Below are 26798 nucleotides of genomic sequence, written 5' to 3' on the forward strand. Positions count from 1 at the left end.
GTAACCTTCGATACAAACTACAAACAAAACAGCGAGCCACGGAACACGTGACACGTGTCGTCAAGGCCGCCAACCGTCACGAGTAAAATCTACCGCAGAAAGAACCTATGTGATGGCGCTTGGGTTCTTTCTGAAATAAACAGATTCTTTTCAAGGCTGCCAAATAGCATCGGTGATATGGAACATAGGTTATTTCTGCACTAAACGATGTATTTACCTCCGAAGTGAACAGTACCAACAAAACAACATTTTTGGAATTTTTGTCGCTTAGGTGGTTTCTGCAATAAACGATTCAAATATTTTCGACATATTATTTATTGGTGGTTTTCAGGCAAGTGCAAAGTTATAACCTACACGCACAAGTAAAATCATGGCCCAGATACCCCAACTGACATTTTTTGGTATTCAGTCTCATTGACAATGTGGTCTTTAACAGACATACAGACTTTGACCAGGTTGGGAAAAAAAAACTACATTTATAGAGAGAAAAAAACCAAAGAATGTGTTTTTTTTTTTTTCTTTTTAAACCAGGTTTTTTTATTACATTAGCGATTTGGGTTCTAATCATGTTCTAATGAAAGCCATACAACAACCCGTTTTCTGCCACTCATTTTGAACCAGAAAAGTTATAACATTAAAGAACTGAAGTCCAGCAAATCTTCACATCTGAATGGGACTTAACCACAGAAAGGGTATTCTATGTTGTGGCTTTTCCGTAAAGTATAAATAAAATTACGAAAATACCATTTTACAACACTAGAGACGTTCCTGTATTTACCCTAAAAAAACAGGGTTGTAAATTTCTTCTAGTTTCTGAGAAATCCCAGTTTTTAACTCACATTTAAATATCTGTGTGTTGGCGCTGCCGCCACCATTTTTTGTTTACCTACAAGGTTTTTTTATTTTGGATAACTTTAGTCAACAGTATTGTTTTACAATAAAAGAAGTTAATATAACGGCATGTTACAGTTGTACGAAAATATTTTCTGTTTGTTGGTTGTTTGTCCAAATATCATTGAAATAAGATTTTTTTGACGTGACGTCTAATAATTTGATGAACGCTGGCTGCACGCACGAAAATTGTCCCACTACGGATGTCCCACTACGGATGTCCCACTACGGATGTGTCCTGTTTACGCATGCGTGGCATCTCTCTGGTATGTTGCGGATGGTACAGAGAACTCGTCCGGCATGTGGCGGCATACTACTCAGGTTTCACCCTGCCATGCTGCTGGGATAGGCGGTGAAACCCGCCTTCCGATCAAATAAGAAGGGGGGTCCCGTACCCGACTCACCCTGGGTAACTATCAAGACAAAAAAAAGGCAAAATCTGAAATAGGTATTGCGCTCCAAAAGTTGCACCTGGGCGGTCGAGCTATGAAAGGGAGAATAATGACAAACGTACACAGCAAGACTTTGGCTCATTAAAAACACAATGCAGATTAAGGCTATCCAAAATTTTAATATCGGCAACATCTTTCGTAGGACTCATAAACAAAATTATTAAACAATCGTACATGGCATTTACCTAAACCTACTTTGACATTATATAATGAAAATATAAAGCTATCATAAAAATCAGAAAATACTAATACCATAAAAAATAGTAATGACAAAATACTATATAAAAAAAAAGGATTAATTATGAAAGTTCCAAAAAAGTGCTACTGGGAGCCGGATTTATACTCGCGCACGTCCATCAATACTTGCACGTCTTGTTGCTTAGAGTCGAACAGCTGTTAACCGTGACCTTCAGAAAAAGCATATATATATAGTTCAGTCAAATGTGCCGTGAAAACTGTCACTTAGTCTACCGCGGGGGCCTTCACTGAAAATATTTAGTTCCGAGGGCAAAACACGCAGGGAAACCAAATTTAAATTATAAATCTCTTGAGGTAATGACGTGAATTCCTACAAAAGTTTTGATGCACTCAACATTAATCAAAGTCAAGCAAAGTAGCTTGACCCGTTATAACAAATGGGAGGGTCTAATCAGTAAGCTTCCACTGTAATACGTGCTTCGTAGATAAGTTCAATTTGCAAAGCTATGCTTCTTATGAACAATATATTCTTCATCCATAACCGCTACATCCAATGCTACGTGTCGCCTCTTTACCTTAGCGTAAATCTTAAATATATCGCCGCTGAACATGCCTCCGGGCAAGGCAAGGGTCCATCTCAGTAGGCCCCGGCAAGGGCTGGCCGGTGCAGAGTCGAAAAAGCGGTTAAGCTTGCCTCGCGACGTGGGCCCTCCACACGTCCGGTCGCGGCGACTCCCAAACCAACAGTCCCGCGGCCCACAGTTCACCTCGGCAGCGCCGGCACTCGAGCGCTGATGACGTCATCGGTGAATCGAACTCGCGCTCCCAGTAGCCGGTCATTTAAACACAATCAATATATATTGAATAGCAATAAAACTAGAACGAAACCAAACCAAAATATAACAATAAAAGGAAATAATCACAATAATTTAATAATAAACCAAAAATACAGTAACTAAGATTTTACCAAATTTAAAAGGATTCTTTAAAATGGAAATAATTCATAAAATCAATAACAGCTAAAAAAAATATAAATATCATAAATGTGGGCCCGGGGGCGACAGCGGGTCGTGCCGGATGGATCACGCCTGCGCATGTCGCCACACACGGCTTGGGGCAGATGACAACATAGCGGGTTTGAGGTTATTGTTGTGCACCGCACCACTGGACTATATTCGCAAGGAAATGGTGTTCTTACAAGTACGTATTATTTTAATTACTAATGTAAATCAGTATATTTAAACAGTGTTGTATAAGTATTGTTTTAGCTGTGTAACTAAATATTTATTGCTGGTGACGCCACTCCCGCTGCCTGTTTAAGTTTTCGAGTAATTATTAAGTTGAAAATGATCTCAGGGGGCAAAAACGGGGATTCGGCCTCGTGGCTGCAGGCAGGAGCGCATCGCGTTTTGAAAACTACCCGGGCTGTTCAGGCCACCCAGGACGCCTTATAAATAAATGGTAAACTGATTGACACGACTCTGTAACTTTATTAAAAACCGTTACACACGCTTGTCCAAGAACTGGCCGCGTCTGTTGTCTGACCGTCGCTGCACGCGAGTCTCTATACATAGACGATGCGCGCGACCAGGATAGATGGCAAAACGGTATGTGCGGACTTATACTGTGGCCGTTATCGACTTGAAGGATGCGGCAAATAATCGCGGAGCTACTATGCTGCAATGGCTTATGTAGTCAATGACGTTCACATGTAAAACAGCACATACAATTGAATGCTCTAAAGTTATTTGCAATCTAACCTGTTACAAAACGTTAATGTCCCGAAATGTACTTAGGCCCGGCTAGATGAGAACATAAAAGTCATAGTCACTTATTACAGCTTAAAACAATTATTACGTGGTTAGATTGCAAGTTAGATATTACACAGTTAAATAAGATAAATTGTAAATACGTAGATTAACGAGTTAGAACTCGACACACAAGGCTGGCTAGGAGCCTATGACAAATGATGATTAACTGACTTTGAAGCTTGAAAACTGCGTAAGACTCATTTACCTTGTCCGTCTGCTCAGGACATGAAAATTACGTAGTAAATAGAAATTTCCCTGTTGGGAATAAACACGTTAAGTTATGAGTCGCACGAAATGACGTACGACTGAGCGGGGTCGGGCGCAGAGCTGAAAAAAGGATTTAATGAACTTACACTATTGCGATGACTTGGATGTGGCGCGAAATCTGCAGGCTCTGCGTTCGCGGAGCGACCGACCCCTGTGAGCTCCCAACAGCAACTGAACTCGAGGGCGCCGCACGACCTCGCGCCAAGGCACATGAAGCGCTGGAAAACAGCTCCGACCAGTTTTGGACTTAAATAACATATTTGACAATACATGATTATTGAACAATTGGACATAATTTCACTTGAATTAATTATCTTTTAATTGTTATTAATCTGGTTGTTTTTGTTTTAAAAGAATAATTACTGATTTAATTTAGCGCATTGCCACACCCGGCCGGGCGCTGTAATCAACTTAGTGTTCGTCGCGGTGCACTTTCACTCACTCGGCGGACATCACGCTCGGGCGTGTTCGATGCACTTAAGAGTAAGTTTTGTTGTGACATAACGGCCTGTGCGAACCAGAGGGAGCACCGGCGGTTGGCGTCACTGGTATGATACTTTTCACGCTTTAGTTTGACATTGGTAATTATTTGTCATGAGTTATTATTTGATCAACTAAATCACACACTGTATTATAGTTATGAGCCCACGAGCGTGTAAATATTTTGAGTCCAACAGAGAATATGCTAGTTAAAAGAAATTCAAACAAATATTGTGCGTGGAATATTATTAATTTATAACATCTGAAACAATTGTTTCTAATATGGCCTCGTGGCTGTGCAATTAGCATCGCTGACTACCAATCGATAAGTTGACGGATCAAATCCCGGTGGCTGAAATTTTTTTTGTACTTATAAAAATAAATACGGCGCGCATGAATCTTCAAAAGTAATAAGTATATTTGAATTAATGAATGCAAATAAAAGTAAATTTATTAATTAAATTGTAGATATCATTTCACTCCTTTGTATCCATATAAAATAGTGATAATTTAATAAAAATGATTCAATTTTATTCATAAAAGTATGCAGAGGTAGATTTTATCATACAAAATATAGAAAAATATAAAAAAAAAATTTCTTCCTCAAAGAATATAATATTTTTAATGCCTAAATGGTTTGGTTGCAAAAACCTATACGGCTCAGTCTCAAGCCGAATATGATATTTCATTTTCTTCTGGATCAATCATTTCATCAATGTTTTGTTATGACGTCACATTAAACTATTGTCCGTAAACCGACTTTACAGACAACCAATTTTTTTTTAATTTCATTTATCATACTAAAGAACGATTCATAGTTTACGTAAGCAACGTAAAAAAATACTTTAAAACATTGTGAACTGTTGGTTAGGTTAGTATTGCTACATCTTAAATTTTTAATTCCTAAGAACTCATAAGAAATATTTTAGTAATTTTAATTGTAGCAATTTTAGCCCAACCAATCGTCCACAATATTTGAAAGTATTTTTAATGTAGCTAGCCTTATATAATCGCGCATTAACAATATTTTAAGTTCTTCAAAACAAACAAACCAACACGTCTAAACAATTAATGGTGACGGCAACTGCAATGCACAGATATTGAAATGTGAGCTAAAAAATTGGGATTTCTCAGAAACTAGTAAGAATTTATTAACGCTGTTTTCATGGTAAATATAGAAACGTCTGAAGTGTTGGAAAATGGTATTTTCGTCTTGTTATTTTTACTTTACGGAAAAGCCGCAAAGTAAGAAATTTAATCGGTATTTCCTTTCCATAGAATAGGTGTTTCCCACAGAAAGGGGATTTACAGTAGTCAGGGATTTTCCACGAAATAAAAAATATGAGTTTAAAAAAATAAATTATTTACTTCTTTCTTTTACATTATTGACTAGAATTTACTTATTAATTTAAGTAGAGGTGTAAAAGTAATGAAAAAAAGTGTACCCGTATGTATTCGGTACTATAACAATTAGTACTCGTTACTATCGTATCGTTACGTTACTCATTACTTCTGATACTACATAGCATGCAATGTTATGTTAGAGCAACGAATTGAGTCGTATTGCGTACGCGTACAGTATGACGTCGCGGCCTCGCAACATTCGTAATTTGTAGAAAACATACTTATACATTACATACCAAACTGCGAAAGGTGCATTTTTTTCACTTTTCCGTATTTTTAACCAAACTTGTGTTTAAGTCATTCTAAATTTAATTTGATTTAATAGGTAAAGTGTAGAACTACAAGTGAAATGTTTCAGACTACGAAAAATGTGAGTAACGAAATGCATTCGTGTGTAACGTTTCGTTATTCGGTACTAGATGGCGCACCCGTTACTCAGTGCCGAATACATACGGTTTGCTACAGCTCTTCATTATACACCAACTAACCAAGGGACCTGTTTATTTATTCCAGAAAGATTAATAGGAAATACATGGACATCTGTATGAGTTGAACATCTCTTTTATCTCTAACATATTTAACTACTAAGAATAATGAGCTACATATTTACTGAAAACATGATTTTACAAATTAACCTACGTGAGAAAGTTCTAAGGCCAAAATTATATATCATTTAATACTTATCAATTGCATCTAAATTTTTCATGCACATCGTTAAGACATTTACATAATTTTATTGCAGCTAGGTATACGATTTCATCTAATATAAATAAACTAACCTAATATCAACATCAGATATGCTGTAAAAGACTTGTTTGTAAATTTAATATAAAGAATGTTGTATTTAAAATATTATTTCTTTATTAACTTTATTTGTTTACAAACTTAACTTGAAAAAAGACAAACACTAACAAAATAGAATGGCTAATACTTGTAATTAAATTTCTAACGATCTTTAATAAAGTTAAAATTTAAATATGTACCATAAGTTAGGGAAAATCAAGATATGTGACTGGGGATAAGTTATATTCGAATCTCAGATAGAGGTGGGTCGAAAAGAAAAAACCTGATATTTTTTAACTGATACATGCCCGTATCAGGTACTGCAAACGAGTACACTTGAAAAGTATCAAGTATTTTAGTATCAGTTTTTGAATTCGCCTGGAACAACACCACGGCCAATGTGCGCGTGCGCAGAACCCGATCGCAGATGACGGTCACTTGGGCGGAGCTTGTGAAAGGGCAGGGAGCGGCACGACGAATAAGGGATAAAGAAGGGAAATAATGTAGGGGAGGAAGCGCAGGGGAAGGCGTTGAAGGAGAGGCGCAGAGCGAAATTGTTACGATTCGTTTTGTTTATTGTCCCACATCAAAGTATGCTCAGTGCGCAGTGCGTGCACCGTCTCTTTCAATAATAAAACTAATGAAATTTTAATATTAAAAAGTACATTAATACAAGATATAATATTTATATTAGTGCACCTAACAGCTATGAAAATGCAAATAAATTCTCAGTTGACACTAATAACAGATGTAATCAACATATGGACATTCTTTTTTCGAAAACAATTAGTAACTAGTGTTTTCATACATTAAAAGATTACGATTTTATCAAAAATTAAAAATAAAAAAAACAGATAGGTACATTAGTGAGCATACTATATCAATAGACATTTGAGTTAGGTACATCAGGCAGATAGAAGTGCCAATATCGATAAAAAAACCAAAAACACTTTGCAAGTTCAGTCACTATTTAACAAATAGTACCTATTGCGTTATAACTCAGTTTTTGTTTACACAAATTACACTTAGCAAACTCATTATTTTCCATGAAAAAATTCCACACAAATGAAGTCTTTTTCTTGCACTTATCCATTCCTTATTTCACTATACAGATACTAACTACAAAGCATGACAGCCCGCAACAATGTACATGGTAATACACGGCCAGGACAAACTGCAGTGAATGTTGAACTGATTGATACTGGCTGTATCAGGCGTGCATGAGAGTAACAGAGGTAGAGAATTACCAGGCTTGATAAATAATGTATCAGAGACACCGATACCTTTTTACGCTGGTGATGACGGCACGGAGGATGTGTAACCTGTAACGAGAATGCTGATACCTCGTTGATTCCTGGGACCGCTACTGCTATATCTGATACAAAAGTATCAGATATTGTAACTAGTACATTACTGTATCACTATAATGTTGGTACTGATACCGAAAATTGCTGTAACAACACACCTCTAATTTCAGATTCGTTTTTAAATGTGTACCATAATTATAGTACCGTACAGTAAAAACCTATCAAAGCAAAACAATGACTTCATGCAAAAACGACATATATAAAAATAAATTAAAAATGTAATATTAAAAAAAAAAAATACGTAAAGAACCCTTGAAAGAGGTTTATAGGTATATAAAAAACAGGGGGGAGGGGGGGGGTAAAAAAAATCAATTCAAAACATAAAATGTATACTAAGTTAACAGATTTCAAAGTCTTTCAACACTAGGCAACAATACAATATTAAAATAATTAATTATAAAATAAAATAATAAATGGTGCAACATTCCGCTTGATGCAAAAGAAGATAAGGGGTGACAAGATCAAATTTTTTAATTACAGAACCCTAAACTTGGCAGAAATAGTCTTCTCCTCTAGACATAACGCCATGTTTAAGGGATAAAAAATAAAAAACAAGCCGAGGTACCTGATTCTGGATTACTACACCTTAAAGACAGCGTATGTGAGTGTGTTGCAGTATATTAGATTCAGGGTGAGGAGATCAAATTTTTTAATTACAAAACCCTAAACTTTGAAGAAACACACATCGTTCTTGTCATTAGGCCAAGTTTATGGGACAATAATTAAAAAACAAGCCAGATACCTTATTCTGGATTACTACACTTTAAAGAGCGCGTATGTAAGTGTGTTGCAGCATATCAGATTCAGGGTGACTAGATCAAGTTTTTTAATTACAGAACCCTAAACTTGGCAGAAACAGTCCTGTCCTCTAGACATAAGTTCAAGTATAAGGGACAATATTTAATAAACAAGCCGATGTACCTTATACTGATAACTACACATTAAAAAACGAGTATGTGAGTGTGTGGCGGCATATCAGATTCAGGGTGACATGATCAAGTTTTTTAATTACAGAACCCTAAACTTGGCAGAAATAGTCTTCTCCTCTAGACAAAAGGTCAAGTTTAAGGGACAATAATTAAAAAACAAGCCGAGGTACCTTATACTGGATAACTACACCTAAAAGACCGCGAATGTGAGTGTGTTACAGCATATCAGATTCAGGGTGACAAGATCAATCTTTTTAATTACAAAACAATAAAATTGGCAAAAAACAGTCTTCTCCTCTAGACATAACAAATTTTAAGAAACAATAATTAAAAAACAAGCCGAGGTACCTTATACTGGAATACTACACCTTACAGACCGCGTATGTGAGTGTTGCAGCATAGCAGATTCAGGGTGACAAAATCAAGTTATTTAATTACAGAACCCTAAGTTGGCAGAAACAGTTTTCTCCTCTAGACATAAGGGCAAGTTTAAAGGACTATATTTAATAAACAAGCCGATGTACCTTATACTGGATTACTACACCTTAATAACCGCTAATGGAAGTGTTTTTCTGAATATCAGATTCAGGGTGACAAGGTCAAATTTTTTTAATTACAAAACCTAAACTTGAAAGAAACACAATTCGTTCTAGTCATTCGGCCAAGTTTAAGGAACATTAATTGAAAAAAAAGCAAGATACCTTATACTGGATTACTACACTTTAAAGACGGCGTATGTGAGTATGTTGCAGCATATCAGATTCAAGGTGACAAGATCAATCTTTTTAATTACAAATCAATAAAATTGGCAGAAACAGTCTTCTCCTCTAGACATAACAAATTTTAAGAGACAATAATTAAAAAACAAGCCGAGGTACCTTATACTGGAATACTACACCTTACAGACCGCATATGTGAGTGTTGCAGCATAGCAGATTCAGGGTGACAAAATCAAGTTATTTAATTACAGAACCCTAAGTTGGCAGAAACAGTTTTCTCCTCTAGACATAAAGGCAAGTTTAAAGGACTATATTTAATAAACAAGCCGATGTACCTTATACTGGATTACTACACCTTAATAACCGCTAATGGGAGTGTTTTTCTGAATATCAGATTCAGGGTGACAAGATCAAGTTTTTTAATTGCAGAACCCTAAACTTGGCAGCAATAGTCTTCTCCTCTAGACATAGGTAAGGCCAAGTTTAAGAGACAATAATTAAAAAACAAGCCCAAGTACCCTATTCTGGATTACTACACCTTAAAGACAGCGTATGTGAGTGTGTTGCAGCATATCAGATTAAGGATGACAAGATCAAGTTTTTTAATTACATAACCCTAAACTTGGCAGAAATAGTCTTCTCCTCTAGACATAAGGCCAAGTTTAAAGGACAATAATTAAAAAACAAGCAGAGGTACCTTATTCTGTATTACTACACCTTAAAGAACGTGTATGTGTGTGTCTTGCAGCATATCATATTCAGGGTAACCAGATCAAGTTTTTTAATTACAAAACCCTAAACTTGGGAGAAAAACACACCGTTCCTGTTATTAGCCCAAATTTAAAGGACATTAATTAAAAAAGAAGCCGAGGTACCTTATTCTGGATTACTAAACCTTAAAGGCCGCCTATGTGAGTGTGTTGCAGCATATCAGATTCAGGGTGACTAGTTCAAGTTTTTTAATTACAGAACCCTAAATTAGCAGAAACAGTCTTCTCCTCCAGACATAAGGCCAAGTTTAAGGGACAATATTTAAAAAACATGCCTATGTACCTTATACTGGATTACTACACCTTAAAGACTGCGTATGTGAGTGTGTTGTGGCATATCAGATTCAGGGTTATAAGTTCAAGTTATTTAATTACAGAATCCTAAACTTTGCAGAAAAAGTCGTCTTCTCCTCTAGACATAAGGCCAAGTTTAAAAGACAATAATTAAAAAACAAACCGAGGAACCTTATTCTGGATTACTACACCTTAAAGACAGCGTATTTTAGTGTGTTGCAGCATAGCATATCATATTCAGGGTGACAAGATCAAGTTTTTTAATTACAAAACCTAAACTTGGAAGAAACACACATTGTTCTTATCATTAGCCCAAATTTAAAGGACAATAAATATAAAACAAGCCAATGTACCTTATACTGTATTACTACACCTTAAAGATCATGTATGTGAGTGTGTTGCAGCATATACGATTCAGGGTGACATGAATAAGTTATTTAATTAAAGAACCTTAAACTTGGCAGAAAGTGTCTTCTCCTCTAGACATAGCCATGTTTAAGAAACAATAATTTAAAAACAAGCCGTGGTACCTTATACTGGATTACTACACCTTAAAGACCACGTATGTGAGTGTGTAGCGGCATATCAAATTAAGGGTGATAAGATATAGTTTTTTAATTACAGAACCCTAAACTTGGCAGAAACAGTCTTCTCCTCTAGACATAAGGCCAAGTTTAAAAGACAATAATTAAAAAACAAGCCGAGGTACCTTATTCTGGATTACTACACCTTAAAGACCATTATTTGAGTGTGTTGCAGCATATCATATTCAGGGTGACAAGATCGAGTTTTTTAATTACAAAACCCTAAACTTGGAAGAAACACACATTGTTCTTGTCATAAGCCCAAATTTAAAGGACAATAATTAAAAAACAAGCCAAGGTACCTTATACTAGAATACTGCACCTTAAAGACAGTGTATGTGAGTGTGTTGCAGAATTACAGATTCAGGTTAACAAGTTTAAGTTTTTTTAATTACAAAACCTTACACTTGGGAGAAAAACATTTCGTTCCTGTCATTAGCACAAATTTAAAGGAAATAATTAAAAAACAAGCAGAGGTACCTTATACTGGATTACTACAACTTAAAGACCGCGTATGTGAGTGTTTAGCAGCATATCACATTTAGGGTGACAAGATCAAGTTTTTTAATTACAAAACCTTAAACTTGGGAGAAAAACACATATTTCCTGGCATTAGCCCAAATTTAAAGGACAATAATTAAAAAACAAGCCAAGGTACCTTATAATGGATTACTACACCTTAAAGACCGCGTATGTGAGTGTGTTGCAGCATATCAGATTAGGGTGACAAGATCATGTTTTTTAATTACAGAACCCTAAGTTTGCAGAAACAGTCTTCTCCTCTAGACATAAGGCCAAGTTTAAGAGACAATAATTAAAAATCAAGCCGAGGTATCTTATACTGGATTACTACACCTTAAAGACAGCGTATGTGAGTGAGTTTAGCATATCAGATTCAGGGTGAAAGATCAATTTTTTTAATTACAGATCCCTAAACTCAGCATCAAACAAACTTCTCCTCTAGACATAAGGCCAAGTTTAAGGGACAATAATTAAAACACAAACTGAGGTACCTTATTCTGGATTACTACACCTTAAAGACCGTGATTGTGAGTGTGTTGCGGCATATCAGATTCAGGGTGAATGGATCAAGTTTTTTAAATATAGAACCCTAAACTTGGTTAAAACAGACTTCTCCTCTAGACATAAGGCCAAGTTTAAAGAACAATGTTAAAAAAACTAACTAAGGTACCTTATTCTGGATTACTACACCATAAAAACCGTTATTTAAGTGTGTTGCAGCATATCATATTCAGGGTGACAAGATTACGTTTTTTAATTACAAAACCCTAAACTTGGCAGAACCACACACTGTTCTTGTCATTAGCCCAAATTTACAGGACAATAATTAAAAAACAAGCCGAGGTACCTTATCTTGATTACAATACCTTAAATACCGTGTATGCGAGAGTATTGCATCAATTCAGATTCAGGGTGACATGATCAAGTTATTTAATTACAGAAACCTAAACTTGCCAGAAAGAGTCTTCTCCTCTAGACATAAGGCCAAGTTTAAGGGACAATAATTAAAAAACATGCCGAGGTACCTTATACTAGATTACTACACCTTTAAGACCGCCTATGTGAGTGTGTTGTAGCATATCAGATTCAGGGTGAAAAGATCAAGTTTTTTAATTACAGAACTTTTAAGTTGGCAGAAACAGTCTTCTCCTCTAAACATTAGGCCAAGTTTAAGGGACAATATTAAAAAACAAGAAGGGGGAACCTTATACTGGATTACGACACCTTAAAACCCACGTATATGAGTGAGTTGCATCATATCAGACTCAGGGTGACAATATCAAGTATTTTAATTACAGAACTCTAAGTTGGCAGAAACATTCTTCTTCTCTAGACATAAAGCCAAGTTTAAGGAACAATATTTGATAAACAAGCCGATGCACCTTATACTGGATTACTACACCTTAAAGAACGCGTATGTGAGTGTGTTGCAGCATATCAGATTAAGGATGACAAGATCAAGTTTTTTAATTACATAACCCTAAACTTGGCAGAAATAGTCTTCTCCTCTAGACATAAGGCCAAGTTTAAAGGACAATAATTAAAAAACAAGCAGAGGTACCTTATTCTGTATTACTACACCTTAAAGAACGTGTATGTGTGTGTCTTGCAGCATATCATATTCAGGGTAACCAGATCAAGTTTTTTAATTACAAAACCCTAAACTTGGGAGAAAAACACACCGTTCCTGTTATTAGCCCAAATTTAAAGGACATTAATTAAAAAAGAAGCCGAGGTACCTTATTCTGGATTACTAAACCTTAAAGGCCGCCTATGTGAGTGTGTTGCAGCATATCAGATTCAGGGTGACTAGTTCAAGTTTTTTAATTACAGAACCCTAAATTAGCAGAAACAGTCTTCTCCTCCAGACATAAGGCCAAGTTTAAGGGACAATATTTAAAAAACATGCCTATGTACCTTATACTGGATTACTACACCTTAAAGACTGCGTATGTGAGTGTGTTGTGGCATATCAGATTCAGGGTTATAAGTTCAAGTTATTTAATTACAGAATGCTAAACTTGGCAGAAAAAGTCGTCTTCTCCTCTAGACATAAGGCCAAGTTTAAAAGACAATAATTAAAAAACAAGCCGAGGAACCTTATTCTGGATTACTACACCTTAAAGACAGCGTATTTTAGTGTGTTGCAGCATAGCATATCATATTCAGAATGACAAGATCAAGTTTTTTAATTACAAAACCTAAACTTGGAAGAAACACACATTGTTCTTATCATTAGCCCAAATTTAAAGGACAATAAATATAAAACAACCCAATGTACCTTATACTGTATTACTACACCTTAAAGATCATGTATGTGAGTGTGTTGCAGCATATAAGATTCAGGGTGACATGAATAAGTTATTTAATTAAAGAACCTTAAACTTGGCAGAAAGTGTCTTCTCCTCTAGACATAGCCATGTTTAAGAGACAATAATTGAAAAACAAGCCGAGGTACCTTATACTGGATTACTACACCTTAAAGACCACGTATGTGAGTGTGTAGCGGCATATCAAATTAAGGGTGATAAGATATAGTTTTTTAATTACAGAACCCTAAACTTGGCAGAAACAGTCTTCTCCTCTAGACATAAGGCCAAGTTTAAAAGACAATAATTAAAAAACAAGCCGAGGTACCTTATTCTGGATTACTACACCTTAAAGACCATTATTTGAGTGTGTTGCAGCATATCATATTCAGGGTGACAAGATCGAGTTTTTTAATTACAAAACCCTAAACTTGGAAGAAACACACATTGTTCTTGTCATTAGCCCAAATTTAAAGGACAATAATTAAAAAACAAGCCGAGGTACCTTACACTGGATTATTACACCTTAAATACCGTGTATGTGAGTGTATTGCAGCATTTCAGATTCAGGGTGACATGATCAAGTTTTTTAATTACAGAACCCTAAACTTGCCAAAAAGAGTCTTCTCCTCTAGACATAGCCAATTTTAAGAGACAATAATTAAAAAACAAGCCGAGGTTACTTATACTGTATTACTACACCTTAAAGACCGCGTATGTGAGTGAGTTGCAAAATATCAGATTCAGGGTGACAAGATTAGGTTTTTTAATTACAAAACCCTAAACTTGGAAGAAACACACATCGTTCTTGTCATTTGGCCAAGTTTAGGGGACAATAATTAAAAAAAAAGCTGAGGTTCCTTATACTGGATTACTACAACTTAAAGACAGCGTATGTGAGAAAGTTGCAGCATATCAGATACAGGGTGACAAACTCAAGTTTTTTAATTACAGAACCCTAAACATGGCAGTAACAGTCTTCTCTAGGCATAAGACCAAGTTCAAGGAAAAATTATTAATAAACATACCGAGGTACTTTATTCTGGATTACTACACCTTAAAGACCAAGTATGTGAGTGTGTTGCAGCATATCTGCTTCAGGGTGACAAGTTCAAGGTTTTTAATTACAAAACTTTAAACTTGATAGAAACAGACATCACGTTTGTCATTAAGCCAAGTTTAAGGGGCAATAATAAGAAAACAAGACCAGGTACCTACCTTATACTGGAATGCTGCACCTTAAGGACCGCGTATGTAAGTGTGTTGCAGAATTACAGATTCAGGTTGACAAGATTAAGTATTTAATTACAAAACCTTACACTTGGGAGAAAAACATTTCGTTCCTGTCATTAGAGCAAATTTTAAGGACAATAATAAAAAAACAAGCCGAGGTACCTTATACTCGATTACAATACCTTAAAGACCGCGTATGTGATTGTGTTGCAGCATATCAGATTCAGGGTGACAAGATCAAGTTTTTTTATTTACATAACCCTAAGTTGGCAGAAACAGTCATCTCCTCTATACAAAAGGCCAAGTTTAAAGGCCAATATTTAAAAAACGAGCCGATGTACCTTAATCTGGATTATTACACTTTAAAGACCACGTATTTGAGTATGTGCTGCATAGAATAGGATATTCAGGGTGACAAGAACAAGTTTTTTAATTACAAAACCCTAAACTTGGAAGAAACACACATCGTTCTTATCATTAGCCCAAATTTAAGGGACAATAATCATAAAACAAGCCGAGGAACCTTATACTGTATTACTACACCTTAAAGACTGTGTATGTTAGTGTGTGCAGCATATCAGATTCAGGGTGACATGAATAAGTTATTTAATAAAGAACCCTAAACTTGGCAGAAAGAGTCTTCTCCTCTAAACATAGCCATATTTAAGAGACAATAATTGAATAACAACCCAAGGTACCCTATACTGGATTACTACACTTTAAGACAGTGTATGTGAGTGTGTTGCAGCATATCATATTTAGGGTGACAAGATCAAGTTTTTTAATTACAGAACACTAAACTTCGCAGAAACAGTATTCTCATCTAGACATAACATATTTTAAGAGAGAATATTTAAAAAACAATCCGAGGTACCTTAAACTGGATAACTACACCTTAAAAACCGTGTATGTGAGTGTGTTTCAGCATATCAGATTCAGGGTGACAAGATAAAGTTTTTTATTTACAGATCCTTAAAGTTGGCAGAAACAGTCTTCTCCTCTAGAAATTAGGCCAAGTTTAAGGGACAATATAATATAATCAAGCCGATGTACCTCATTCTAGATTACTACACCTTAAAGACAGCGTATGTGAGTGCTATGCAGCATATCAGATTCAGGGTGAAAATATCATTTTTTTTAATAAAAGAACCCTAAATTTGGCAGAAACAAAATTCTCCTCTAGACATAAGGACAAGTTTAAGGGACAATAATTAAAAAACAAACTGAGGTACCTTATTCTGGATTACTACAGCTTATAGACCGTGTATGTGAGTATGTTGCGGCATATCAGATTCAGGGTGATAAGATCAAGTTTTTTTAATACAGAACCCTAAACTTGGCAGAAACAGTCTTCTCCTCTAGACATACAGCCAAGATTAAAGGACAATAATTAATAAACAAACTCAGGTACCTTATACTGGATTACTACACCTTAAAGACAGCGTATGTGAGAGAGTTGCAGCATATCAGATTCAGGGTGACAAGATCAGTTTTTTAATTACAGAACCCTAAACTCGGCAGAAACAGTCTTCCCTAGGCATAAGGCCAACTTTAAGGAACAATAAATAATAAACAACCGAGGTACTTTATTCTGGATTACTACACCTTAAAGACCATGTATGAGAGTGTTATGCAGCATATCGGTTCTAGGGTGACAAGATCAAGGTTTTTAATTACAAAACTTTAAACTTAATAGAAACACACATCGCGTTTGTCATTAGGCCAAGTTTAAGGGGCAATAATAAGAAAACAAGCCCAGGTACCTTATACTAGAATACTGCACCTTAAAGACAGTGTATGTGAGTGTGTTGCAGAATTACAGATTCAGGTTAACAAGATTAAGTTTTTTTAATTACAAAACCTTACACTTGGGAGAAAAACATTTCGTTCCTGTCATTAGCGCAAATTTAAAGGAAATAATTAAAAAACAAGCCGAGGTACCTTATACTGGAACACTACACCTTATACTGGAACACTACACCTTAAAGACCGCGTATGTGAGTGTGTTGCAGCATATCAGATTAGGGTGACAAGATCATGTTTTTTAATTACAGAACCATAATGTAACGAAACATTGTTACAGATGAACTTTTTGCATTGGTTTTGTGAATCGATATATATTGTTCTGCACCTCCCTTTGTTACACTAATAATTCTATCTCTCTCTTTCTTTAATTTATTGTTGAAGTAGGGAGAGAAGGCAGTACAGGGTGGAGGAAAAAAAGTGTAGGTACTGTGTTGTTGATACCTTCGTAAACTTAATAATATAACATTGCATAAAAACCTCAGAAACAATGCTCTAACAAATAAACAATAGTAGACGGTAACAACTGACGAATCCAATCTGTAGTTTACTATGGAAATATATAGTATTTTAATTATGGAGTAAGAAATTTGTATATTATGTGGATAGGAAATTGATTATTTAAAGAGTGGTGAAAAATCTGAAGTTTAATAGTTTGAACCATAGATAGTAAACATAACACAGCAACACTTTCAATAACAAACATACACTGACATACATAACCTGAACCTGACTCTTGATACATATGAAAATTAACAATATTATTCAACGATATAATTAGGAATCTTTTGTAAGTTTGAAAATATTATAAGAAATGTATATATTCATCCTTTCCAAGTGTGTATAAGAATTTAAGGTTGGTGGAGTTATAACAATTTTAATACTCAACAATAAAATATGAATTTACTTAAAAATACTTAATTTATATTGTGACAAATCTTTCCTGGAGATTATTTGCAGTTCAAATGTCTTAGGATGTATGTTGGCACAGATCACACCCAAAAGTTCAAAAGTGATTTAATTAAGTCCAGTAGTTGTTTCAAAATTTATATCGTTCATAAATCAAATGATTTCAAAGTGAGTTAAAAATTAGAGAGTTTAATATCAAATTAAATTCTATTTTAAATAGAATTACACGGCTTTAGTTCAGCGGGAGTACGATTATCTTAAAAGTAGGACTTCTGGGTGTCTAAGTAGAATTACTTCTCTTTATATTATGTTATATACACAATCTAATTGAAGTTCAGTTTTATCAACTTTTGCAACAATATAGTTTGTTTGGCTAGAAATCTCACGTATTTATAAGCATGTAAGCAAATTTATACTGGCCGCTTAAGCCTTGAACAATGGCGACACTGCTTAATTATGGCGTCCCTAGCTAAGCAATTCTTAAATTGGCTTATACTTGACATAACTGCTTTAAATCCAAGTAAATATTACTTACAGTTCGTTAAGATATTTAGTTGTAACAATTTCATTAATGTACACAACCGACGATACCCTAAACTCATATTTTTAATAATTTTAATTGTTCAGGCGTCAGGCCTTAGCCTACACGTAGTAACGCCAAAAATCACACTTTTTTAAGTTACTTCCTGTTCCTGTGTGGCTGAGATACGTGTATACCCAATATATATGGTTCATAACATCCTTTCATGGCCTTTGGTTACAACAATACGGTAAGGAACTAGAATAAAATTAATTGAATTTACAAATTAAACAGATGGTCAGAATAAAAAATAAACGGTAAAAAAATTAACGAAAATTACAACAATGCAGATGAAAGAAAAAAATATTAATATTATTAAAGTTCCACAGATGAAAAGTTTATGGTTGTCATAAGGCGAAATATTTACTAAACATTCATAGCAGATATCTTAATAAACACGAAGATGTCTGTGCTATTACCATGTAATAGTACAATATTTATTTTTCAGTGCCATGTTTGTTTGATATATTGAAGTATGTGCTATGGTATTGGAATTGTGATATTGTATGTACATTACTCTATGCTTAGGAAGGAGTTTTAAAAATGAATGAAAGAATTGATATCCTCGAAAAGGAAATAATTAAAAAGAAATACGAAGGCCGTGTTTTTCCTTTTGAAATGATAATCGTATAAGATTATATTTTATGAGTGAAGAAATTAACTAAATACAATCGAGTCTGTCGACTAATACTGAGTACTCGTCGGAATTTCAGAAGTCCAAAGGTATGAATTTCGTTCTCTACCATTGACAACAGTTGGCCGGGATTTATAATTAAAACATTATAATATAAACTATATCGTGGTGTGCATTAATGTTGAAACCCAATTTTAATATTGACAATAACTTTTGTGTTTTTAAATGATGTGCCCAACCTAACTTCCAGTCATTTAACAAACATTTGAGCTGACACAAATGGTTTATTTGTTCATAATTTTACATACTTAATTATAATTTTCCTTATACTATCACAGATTCAAGCTAACCATATTGTTCGAGCTTTATTTATTGTGTAGAATCTGTGTTTCAGTATTGAGGATTAGCCTATAAGTATTTTTTTTTTATTTTTATTTTGTAATTATAACACAGAATATTATACATGCACACACACTCACAGAGAAAATTTTTATTCACAATGAAGATCCTAATGTTAGTATTAGAGAAAATGGAGCCCAGTACGTGGGGCACGAATGTACGACGAGTGCTTTGTTTAGTTATTTAGTATTTTTTTTAGTTTGTTATTGAAAATATTGGGCATCTTACTACCTACTCCATACACCATGTCTAGAGGTAGTGCGTCAGTTTACAGTCTCCGTAATAGAACTGAGACTACCTACAATGAGTCAAACGAAGTTGAGGTTATTAACTCAGGTAGTGACACGCTAACAGCTTCGTCCGAGGACATGGGTTCACAGGAAAGGGTAGTTAAAGTGGACAGTCCGGTTACATCGCTTACCAGAGAATGTGAATGTTTGGAGCGGCCGTTGGTCCCCGCTCAGATACCTACAAGGTGTGACACCTCCAGAACTTCAGTGTTACCAGCTGCAGCTGCTGTAATTGAACAAATTCAGGAACCTTTTAATGTAGCTTTGGATAGGATATCAGCGGATGCAGTAGTAACAGAACCTATACAAACAGCTGTCTTGGGCCATGTGTCTATTCCATCACCAGAAGTCTTCGATCTGGATCGTTTAGGCCAGATGTTACTCAACTTGCAGGTCAACATAAGTAGTATACAGTCGGACATTAGCAGCGTGCGTACAGACCTACAGTCGGACATTAGCAGCGTGCGTACAGACCTACAGTCGGACATTAGCAGCGTGCGTACAGACCTACAGTCGGACATTAGCAGCGTGCGTACAGACCTACAGTCGGACATTAGCAGCGTGCGTACAGAATTACAGTCGGGACTGTTTAACATAGAGACCTGTCTAAGAACCGATCTCAATATATTAGAGGGGCGATTGGAGTCAAAGTTCAGGGAACAACACAAGACCTTGGAACAGCTGGCTGATCGAGTTTCACAAGGACAGTCCCAGGTCGAACAGCTGGAGTCACGCACGAAGGCGCTTCTCGTCACTGCTACACAAGAACGCCAAGAGCTTAAGAGGCAGTGTTCTAATAACCACTCTGCCATAAGGGAAGAGACCTTGCACCTATCCGAAAGATTAGATCACATAGAAGAGACAACATCCATATTAAGCAATCGAGTCGAAGCGATCGGCGGCGACGTTATGCAAGTTGCGGAGAAGGCTGTTGAGGCTAAAACATTCTCCCTGAGTCAGCGTGTTGAACAACACTACCACCAAGTAGAAGCCCATGTACAATCATTGGAGCGACGAGTACATGAACTAGGATCAGCGCTTATTAACAACCATATTCCCAGAACAGAAATCGAAAATAGCAGTACATTAAAGGAGAGTAGGAGTCAGGATACTGCGCCAGACATGCCAGTAGTTGACAGACAGATCCTGAACACGCCTGCCAACATTACCAGCCTAGACCCGGCTGCACTTATTCATCACCCTGCTCGCCAATGGTCGGAGTCTATGCCAACGTTTTCTGGCAAGTCATCCGAGAATCCTGTAAGATTCTTAAACAAATTTGAAGAGTATGTAAAAACCTTTGGCTTATCCGATACAGAGAAACTGAGATGTTTGAGCACGGCTCTAAAGAGTCATGCATTTTACTGGTGGGAAATACAGCTAAACACCACCCACTCGTATGAACATTTCAAGGAGAAGTTTCGACAACAGTATTGGAATCTCAGGATCCAAGGGAACTTACGCGCACAGCTTCACACTGAACGGTACGATCCGAAGCGCGGAGCATCTCTGGAAGCACATATTTCCAGTATGTATGAAAGAACTAGATACCTGGACCTGGCTATGACAGATGAAGAGTTCATTGCTACCGTGTCAACACAGCTTCCTTTAAAGTACCAAATGCAACTGAGTGGCAGAAGCTATAAAGATGTTACCGACTTCCGGGAACAGCTGTTGTTACTGGACAAATTGGAAAGGCTCCACAAGTCACAATTCAGCAAAGAAGAGTCTGAAACGAAAGTGACATACCCAAAGCATCAGCCGGTACATAACTATTGGCAGTCGCGTGATAGTAAGCAGCGAGAAGACAGACAAGCGGTCGTCAACCTGCTAGAATGGGAGAGTGAAGAGAATCCACGACGCAATCAGCAAGGCCACAGAAGAAAAGGTGGCTACCACAGCCAACGTTCCAATTGTCCACCCAGACATTCAGGTCCATACAGGAGCAAGACCTGGTGGTCAAGTAACCAAAAGTACCACAGTGACAATGAAGACAGTCAAATGTACTGAGATGAACCTCGACGAGGTAACAGAATTCGGCGTTCCCTATCACCGGAGGGGCGGCCACCCAAGAAATCTACGTCAGGACGATGCAAGTCTCATTCGGACGAAGAGTACGAGGATGCAAAGAGATATCGCAAGTCTTTCGACAGTCGATACACCAACAAGACCGAAGAGGACCGACTGTCATCACACCAAGTCAACACTGTTTCAGGGAACAGCAGCATCGTTCAGGGCAGTAAGCAAGCATCATCGTCTTTTCAGAAAGCATTCTCACCACCAGTAACTACGCAGCAGTTAGGGTACTTCGCACGCCACGAGCCATTGAATCCTGCGGCGGAGACATTTCAGGTGGCCCTAGCCAACTCCACGAATGGAGGAGTCTAGATCGGTCTTTGACGATCAACCCTGCATATTTACCCAAATATGACATACCACCAACAGAAGACAATCTACCCAGTGGAGAAGTTCGTAAACTAGTACATGCTATCAGAGGCTGCAGTAAGACGTCGGCGAAAACCAGCATCCAAGCATCGGAGCTTCTGCATAGGAGATCTAGTATGGCGGAAAACCGCACCCATAAGCAAGAGTTGGGAGTTCGTAACTAAGAAGCTATTCCTACTCTACACAGGTCCCTATGTCGTCACGGAAGTCGTGAACTCGAATTGCTACACATTAAAGGATTTGAAGACTAATCAAGTCATAGGCAGATACAACCTAACACAACTGCGAGAGTACAAAACGCCCATCACTCAAGTATAATGTCGACATGGAGTCCAGAAGCTTTCTAACGAAAGGCTAAAATAGTCAAGCAGTCAGCTTATAAAATGAAATTTTATTTAATTGTTAGTCTGGGGTTTAGAGACGTATTGTTTACACATTGTGTGTAGTGAGGTGATAATCCAGTTTGCAGTATACCGAGGAGTCGCACTAATGTGAGCTTGGCATCGTGTATGTCGACTGAAATTGTATATCAGTCGATCGTCCTGCGAAGAGGTGAAGAGATATGCCACCCTCGCCGGGATATAGATACTGCAGTGTCTATGGACATTTAGCCGAAGAGCTATTGCTGCAGGTGGGCAGTCAAACATAGTGTTTGATGTATTATGTCAAGGTCATACGGTGAAACTATTCGGAAGCAACCTGAGAGAAACCTACTGTTTTAAGGAATTTTTAGTAATTGGCATTAATTGCATACACAAAAACCAGCTGATTTGCTTAGTTTTAGTCATAGTTAACAATGGTATTCGGCATACTCCATGTGTTAACTTAAATGTTGTGACTTGAACTAAAATGCCTATGGTGTTACTGTATGTAGTAGTATGTTCATGACAGCATTGAGAGTTTATAGTTATTCAAACAAATACAAAGCACATGCATATATAAGTAGTCAGTTATATTATATATGATGAATCCCATGTATGTTTAGAACACATTACTACTTTGAAATAATAATATTTTTCTCAATTTGATTTAAACATATACACCTTCTATTATATCCAGGAGATAACCGAACGTGAGTATGGGATACTCCAAAAGTATCCAAATTAGGAAAGTACACCCACCATTGTGTACAATTCCCTAACCAAGATTAATTAATGATAGTTAATATGACACATATTGTACATAAGGAAATGACTAATCATGACTAAAACAAAATTGTAAATCCTAAAAAATTTATCTATTGTGTTATTGAGATATTATAAAGTTTAACACGTGTTTTAATGTTCAAACAGTTATTGTTAGCGAAGGTTAGCATTACAATTATTACTTAAGTTAGTATTGAATATTGTCGTAATTTATGAAAATTTAAATGTAATTTGAAACTAGCTAAGTTTAGGGTTATTTAAGTAGTTCAATTAAACCTGCTGTGTCAGCAACAGCAAAAACAGAAGTGAGGGTAGGTGATTAACTTACATTTGCAAGCATGTAAGTGGCACATAATTAAGCTTAGTGAAGTGAGATTATGCTGGGACACCTATACTTCGAGTGCGAAAGCTAAATGTGTAACAATGATAATGTACCTAACGGGAAAAACTGGACTTGAAGCATCCACGTCGTGTATGATGTGACAGTATCACGTCACCACATCACCAATTACAGCAGGTCGTAGTGACGACCCCTGCCACTGCCGCGGACCACAAAACGCTGTCCGAATGCTGGAGCGGCACCATGGAAGCGGGATGTCTTCCGTCTCGCATCCAGTATGCCTTTCTTCCTGGATGCTGTTCGGGAACCTCTTCGTTAAGGCACCCTTCTAATGGAGTCATGTTGCAGTAACAGGAGTGCCGGGGTGAGATGCATTAACTTTCTCCCAATCGCTCAAAAACTGTTATATCAAAGTCTGCATCAGCCGCCACCAACAAGGATTCTCCTCTGGTGATCCGCTGTCTACTGAATCGTTGGGGAAATTCGCCATCCGGACGATGTCAAACTGCTCCCTTAAAACCATCCTATTGTTCTCATTAAATCAGTGGTCAAGTCTTGCGAGATTTGTTATATATATAGTCAAAAACTTTGATTAAAAACCTATGTTGTGCAAGTTGCGATGTTTGTAACTGTTGTGTAAAAGAAAAACTCAGACACGTGATACAATATAACAGCGACTTTTTTATATACACAACAGGGAGCGGCAATCTGTAACGAAACATTGTTTCAGATGAACTTTTTGCATTGGTTTTGTGAATCAATATATATTTAGTTTTCAGTGCCATGTTTGTTTGATATATTGAAGTATGTGCTATGGTATTGGAATTGTGATATTGTATGTACATTACTCTATGCTTAGGAAGGAGTTTTAAAAATGAATGAAAGAATTGATATCCTCGAAAAGGAAATAATTAAAAAGAAATACAAAGGCCATGTTTTTCCTTTTGAAATGATAATCGTATAAGATTATATTTTATGAGTGAAGAAATTAACTAAATACAATCGAGTCTGTCGACTAATACTGAGTACTCGTCGGAATTTCAGAAGTCCAAAGGTATGAATTTCGTTCTCTACCATTGACAACAGTTGGCCGGGATTTATAATTAAAACATTATAATATAAACTATATCGTGGTGTGCATTAATGTTGAAACCCAATTTTAATATTGACAATAACTTTTGTGTTTTTAAATGATGTGCCCAACCTAACTTCCAGTCATTTAACAAACATTTGAGCTGACACAAATGGTTTATTTGTTCATAATTTTACATACTTAATTATAATTTTCCATATACTATCACAGATTCAAGCTAACCATATTGTTCGAGCTTTATTTATTGTGTAGAATCTGTGTTTCAGTATTGAGGATTAGCCTATAAGTATTTTTTTTTTTTTTTTTTGTAATTATAACACAGAATATTATACATGCACACACACTCACAGAGAAAATTTTTATTCAAAATGAAGATCCTAATGTTAGTATTAGAATAAGTTAGCAGAAACAGTCTTCCCTAGGCATAAGGCCAAGTTTAAGGAACAATAAATAATAAACAACCGAGGTACTTTATTCTGGATTACTACACCTTAAAGACCATGTATGTGAGTGTTATGCAGCATATCGGCTTCAGGGTGACAAGATCAAGGTTTTTAATAACAAAACTTTAAACTTGATAGAAACACACATCGCGTTTGTCATGAGGCCAAGTTTAAGGGGCAATAATAAGAAAACAAGCCCAGGTACATTATACTAGAATACTGCACCTTAAAGACAGTGTATGTGAGTGTGTAGCAGCATATCAGATTCAGGGTGACAAGATCAAGTTTTTTAATTACAAAACCTTAAACTTGGGAGAAAAACACATCTTTCCTGTCATTAGCCCAAATTTAAAGGACAATAATTAAAAAACAAGCCAAGGTACCTTTAAATGAATTACTACACCTTAAAGAACGCATATGTGAGTGTTTTGCAGCATAACAGATTAGGGTGACAAGATCATGTTTTTTAATTACAGAACCCTAAGTTGGCAGAAACAGTCTTCTCCTCTAGACATAAGGCCAAATTTAAGAGACAATAATTAAAAATCAAGCCGAAGGTACCTTATACTGGATAACTACACCTTAAAGACAGCGTATGTGAATGAGTTTAGCATATCAGATTCAGGGTGAAAGATCAATTTTTTTAATTACAGATCCCTAAACTCAGCAGAAACAAACTTCTCCTATAGACATAAGGCCAAGTTTAAGGGACAATAATTAAAAAACAAACTGAGGTACCTTATTCTGAATTACTACACCTTAAAACCCGTGATTGTGAGTGAGTTGCGGCATATCAGATTCAGGGTGAATGGATCAAGTTTTTTAATTATAGAACCCTAAACTTGGTTGAAACAGTCTTCTCCTCTAGACATAAGGCCAAGTTTAAAGAACAATGTTAAAAAAACAAACTGAGGTACCTTATTCTGGATTACTACACCATAAAAACCGTTATTTCAGTGTGTTGCAGCATATCTAATTCAGGGTGACAAGATCACGTTTTAAAATTACAAAACCCTAAACTTGGAAGAACCACACATTGTTCTTGTCATTAGCCCAAATTTAAAGGACAATAATTAAAAAACAAGCCGAGGTACCTTATCTTGATTACAATACCTTAAATACCGTGTATGCGAGAGTATTGCATCAATTCAGATTCAGGGTGACATGATCATGTTATTTAATTACAGAACCCTAAATTTGCCAGAAAGAGTCTTCTCCTCTAGACATAAGGCCAAGTATAAGGGACAATAATTAAAAAACATGCAGAGGTACCTTATAATAGATTACTACACCTTAAAGACCGCCTATGTGAGTGTGTTGCAGCATATCAGATTCAGGGTGAAAAGATCACCTTTTTTAATTACATAACCCTAAACTAGGCAGAAACAGTCTTCTCCTCAAGACATAACTAAATTTTAAGAGACAATAATTAAAAAACAAGCCGAGGTAGCTTATACTGGATTACTTTACCTTAAAGATAACGTATGTGAGTGTGTTGCAGCATATCAGATTCAGGGTGAAAAGATCAAGTTTTTTAATTACAGAACTTTAAAGTTGGCAGAAACAGTCTTCTCCTCTAAACATTAGGCCAAGTTTAAGGGTTCAATATTAAAAAACAAGAAGGGGGAACCTTATACTGGATTACGATACCTTAAAGCCCACGTATGTGAGTGAGTTGCATCATATCAGACTCAGGGTGACAAT

At 36.2% G+C, this 26798-nt stretch overlaps 1 protein-coding gene and 1 long non-coding RNA gene across 2 annotated transcripts in view; one reads left to right on the forward strand and one right to left on the reverse strand.

The window, feature by feature from the left end:
• The window catches only part of LOC134536699 (uncharacterized), a 45347-nt gene extending 26609 nt beyond the window's left edge, over positions 1-18738 (reverse strand). The window contains exon 1 of the long non-coding RNA XR_010075844.1: positions 18261-18738. This is a non-coding gene — a long non-coding RNA (uncharacterized LOC134536699). The remainder of the gene's footprint in view (positions 1-18260) is intronic.
• A 763-nt stretch (positions 18739-19501) lies between these two features.
• Positions 19502-26798, forward strand: part of LOC134536700 (uncharacterized) — a 50704-nt gene continuing 43407 nt past the window's right edge. Inside the window, exon 1 of the mRNA XM_063376563.1 lies at positions 19502-24612. Coding sequence (XP_063232633.1) covers positions 19584-21638 — 2055 coding nt within the window. The 5' untranslated portion in view covers positions 19502-19583 and the 3' untranslated portion in view covers positions 21639-24612. The remainder of the gene's footprint in view (positions 24613-26798) is intronic.

Source organism: Bacillus rossius, chromosome 11 (assembly GCF_032445375.1).
Source record: "Bacillus rossius redtenbacheri isolate Brsri chromosome 11, Brsri_v3, whole genome shotgun sequence".
In the NCBI taxonomy this organism is placed as follows: domain Eukaryota; kingdom Metazoa; phylum Arthropoda; class Insecta; order Phasmatodea; family Bacillidae; genus Bacillus; species Bacillus rossius.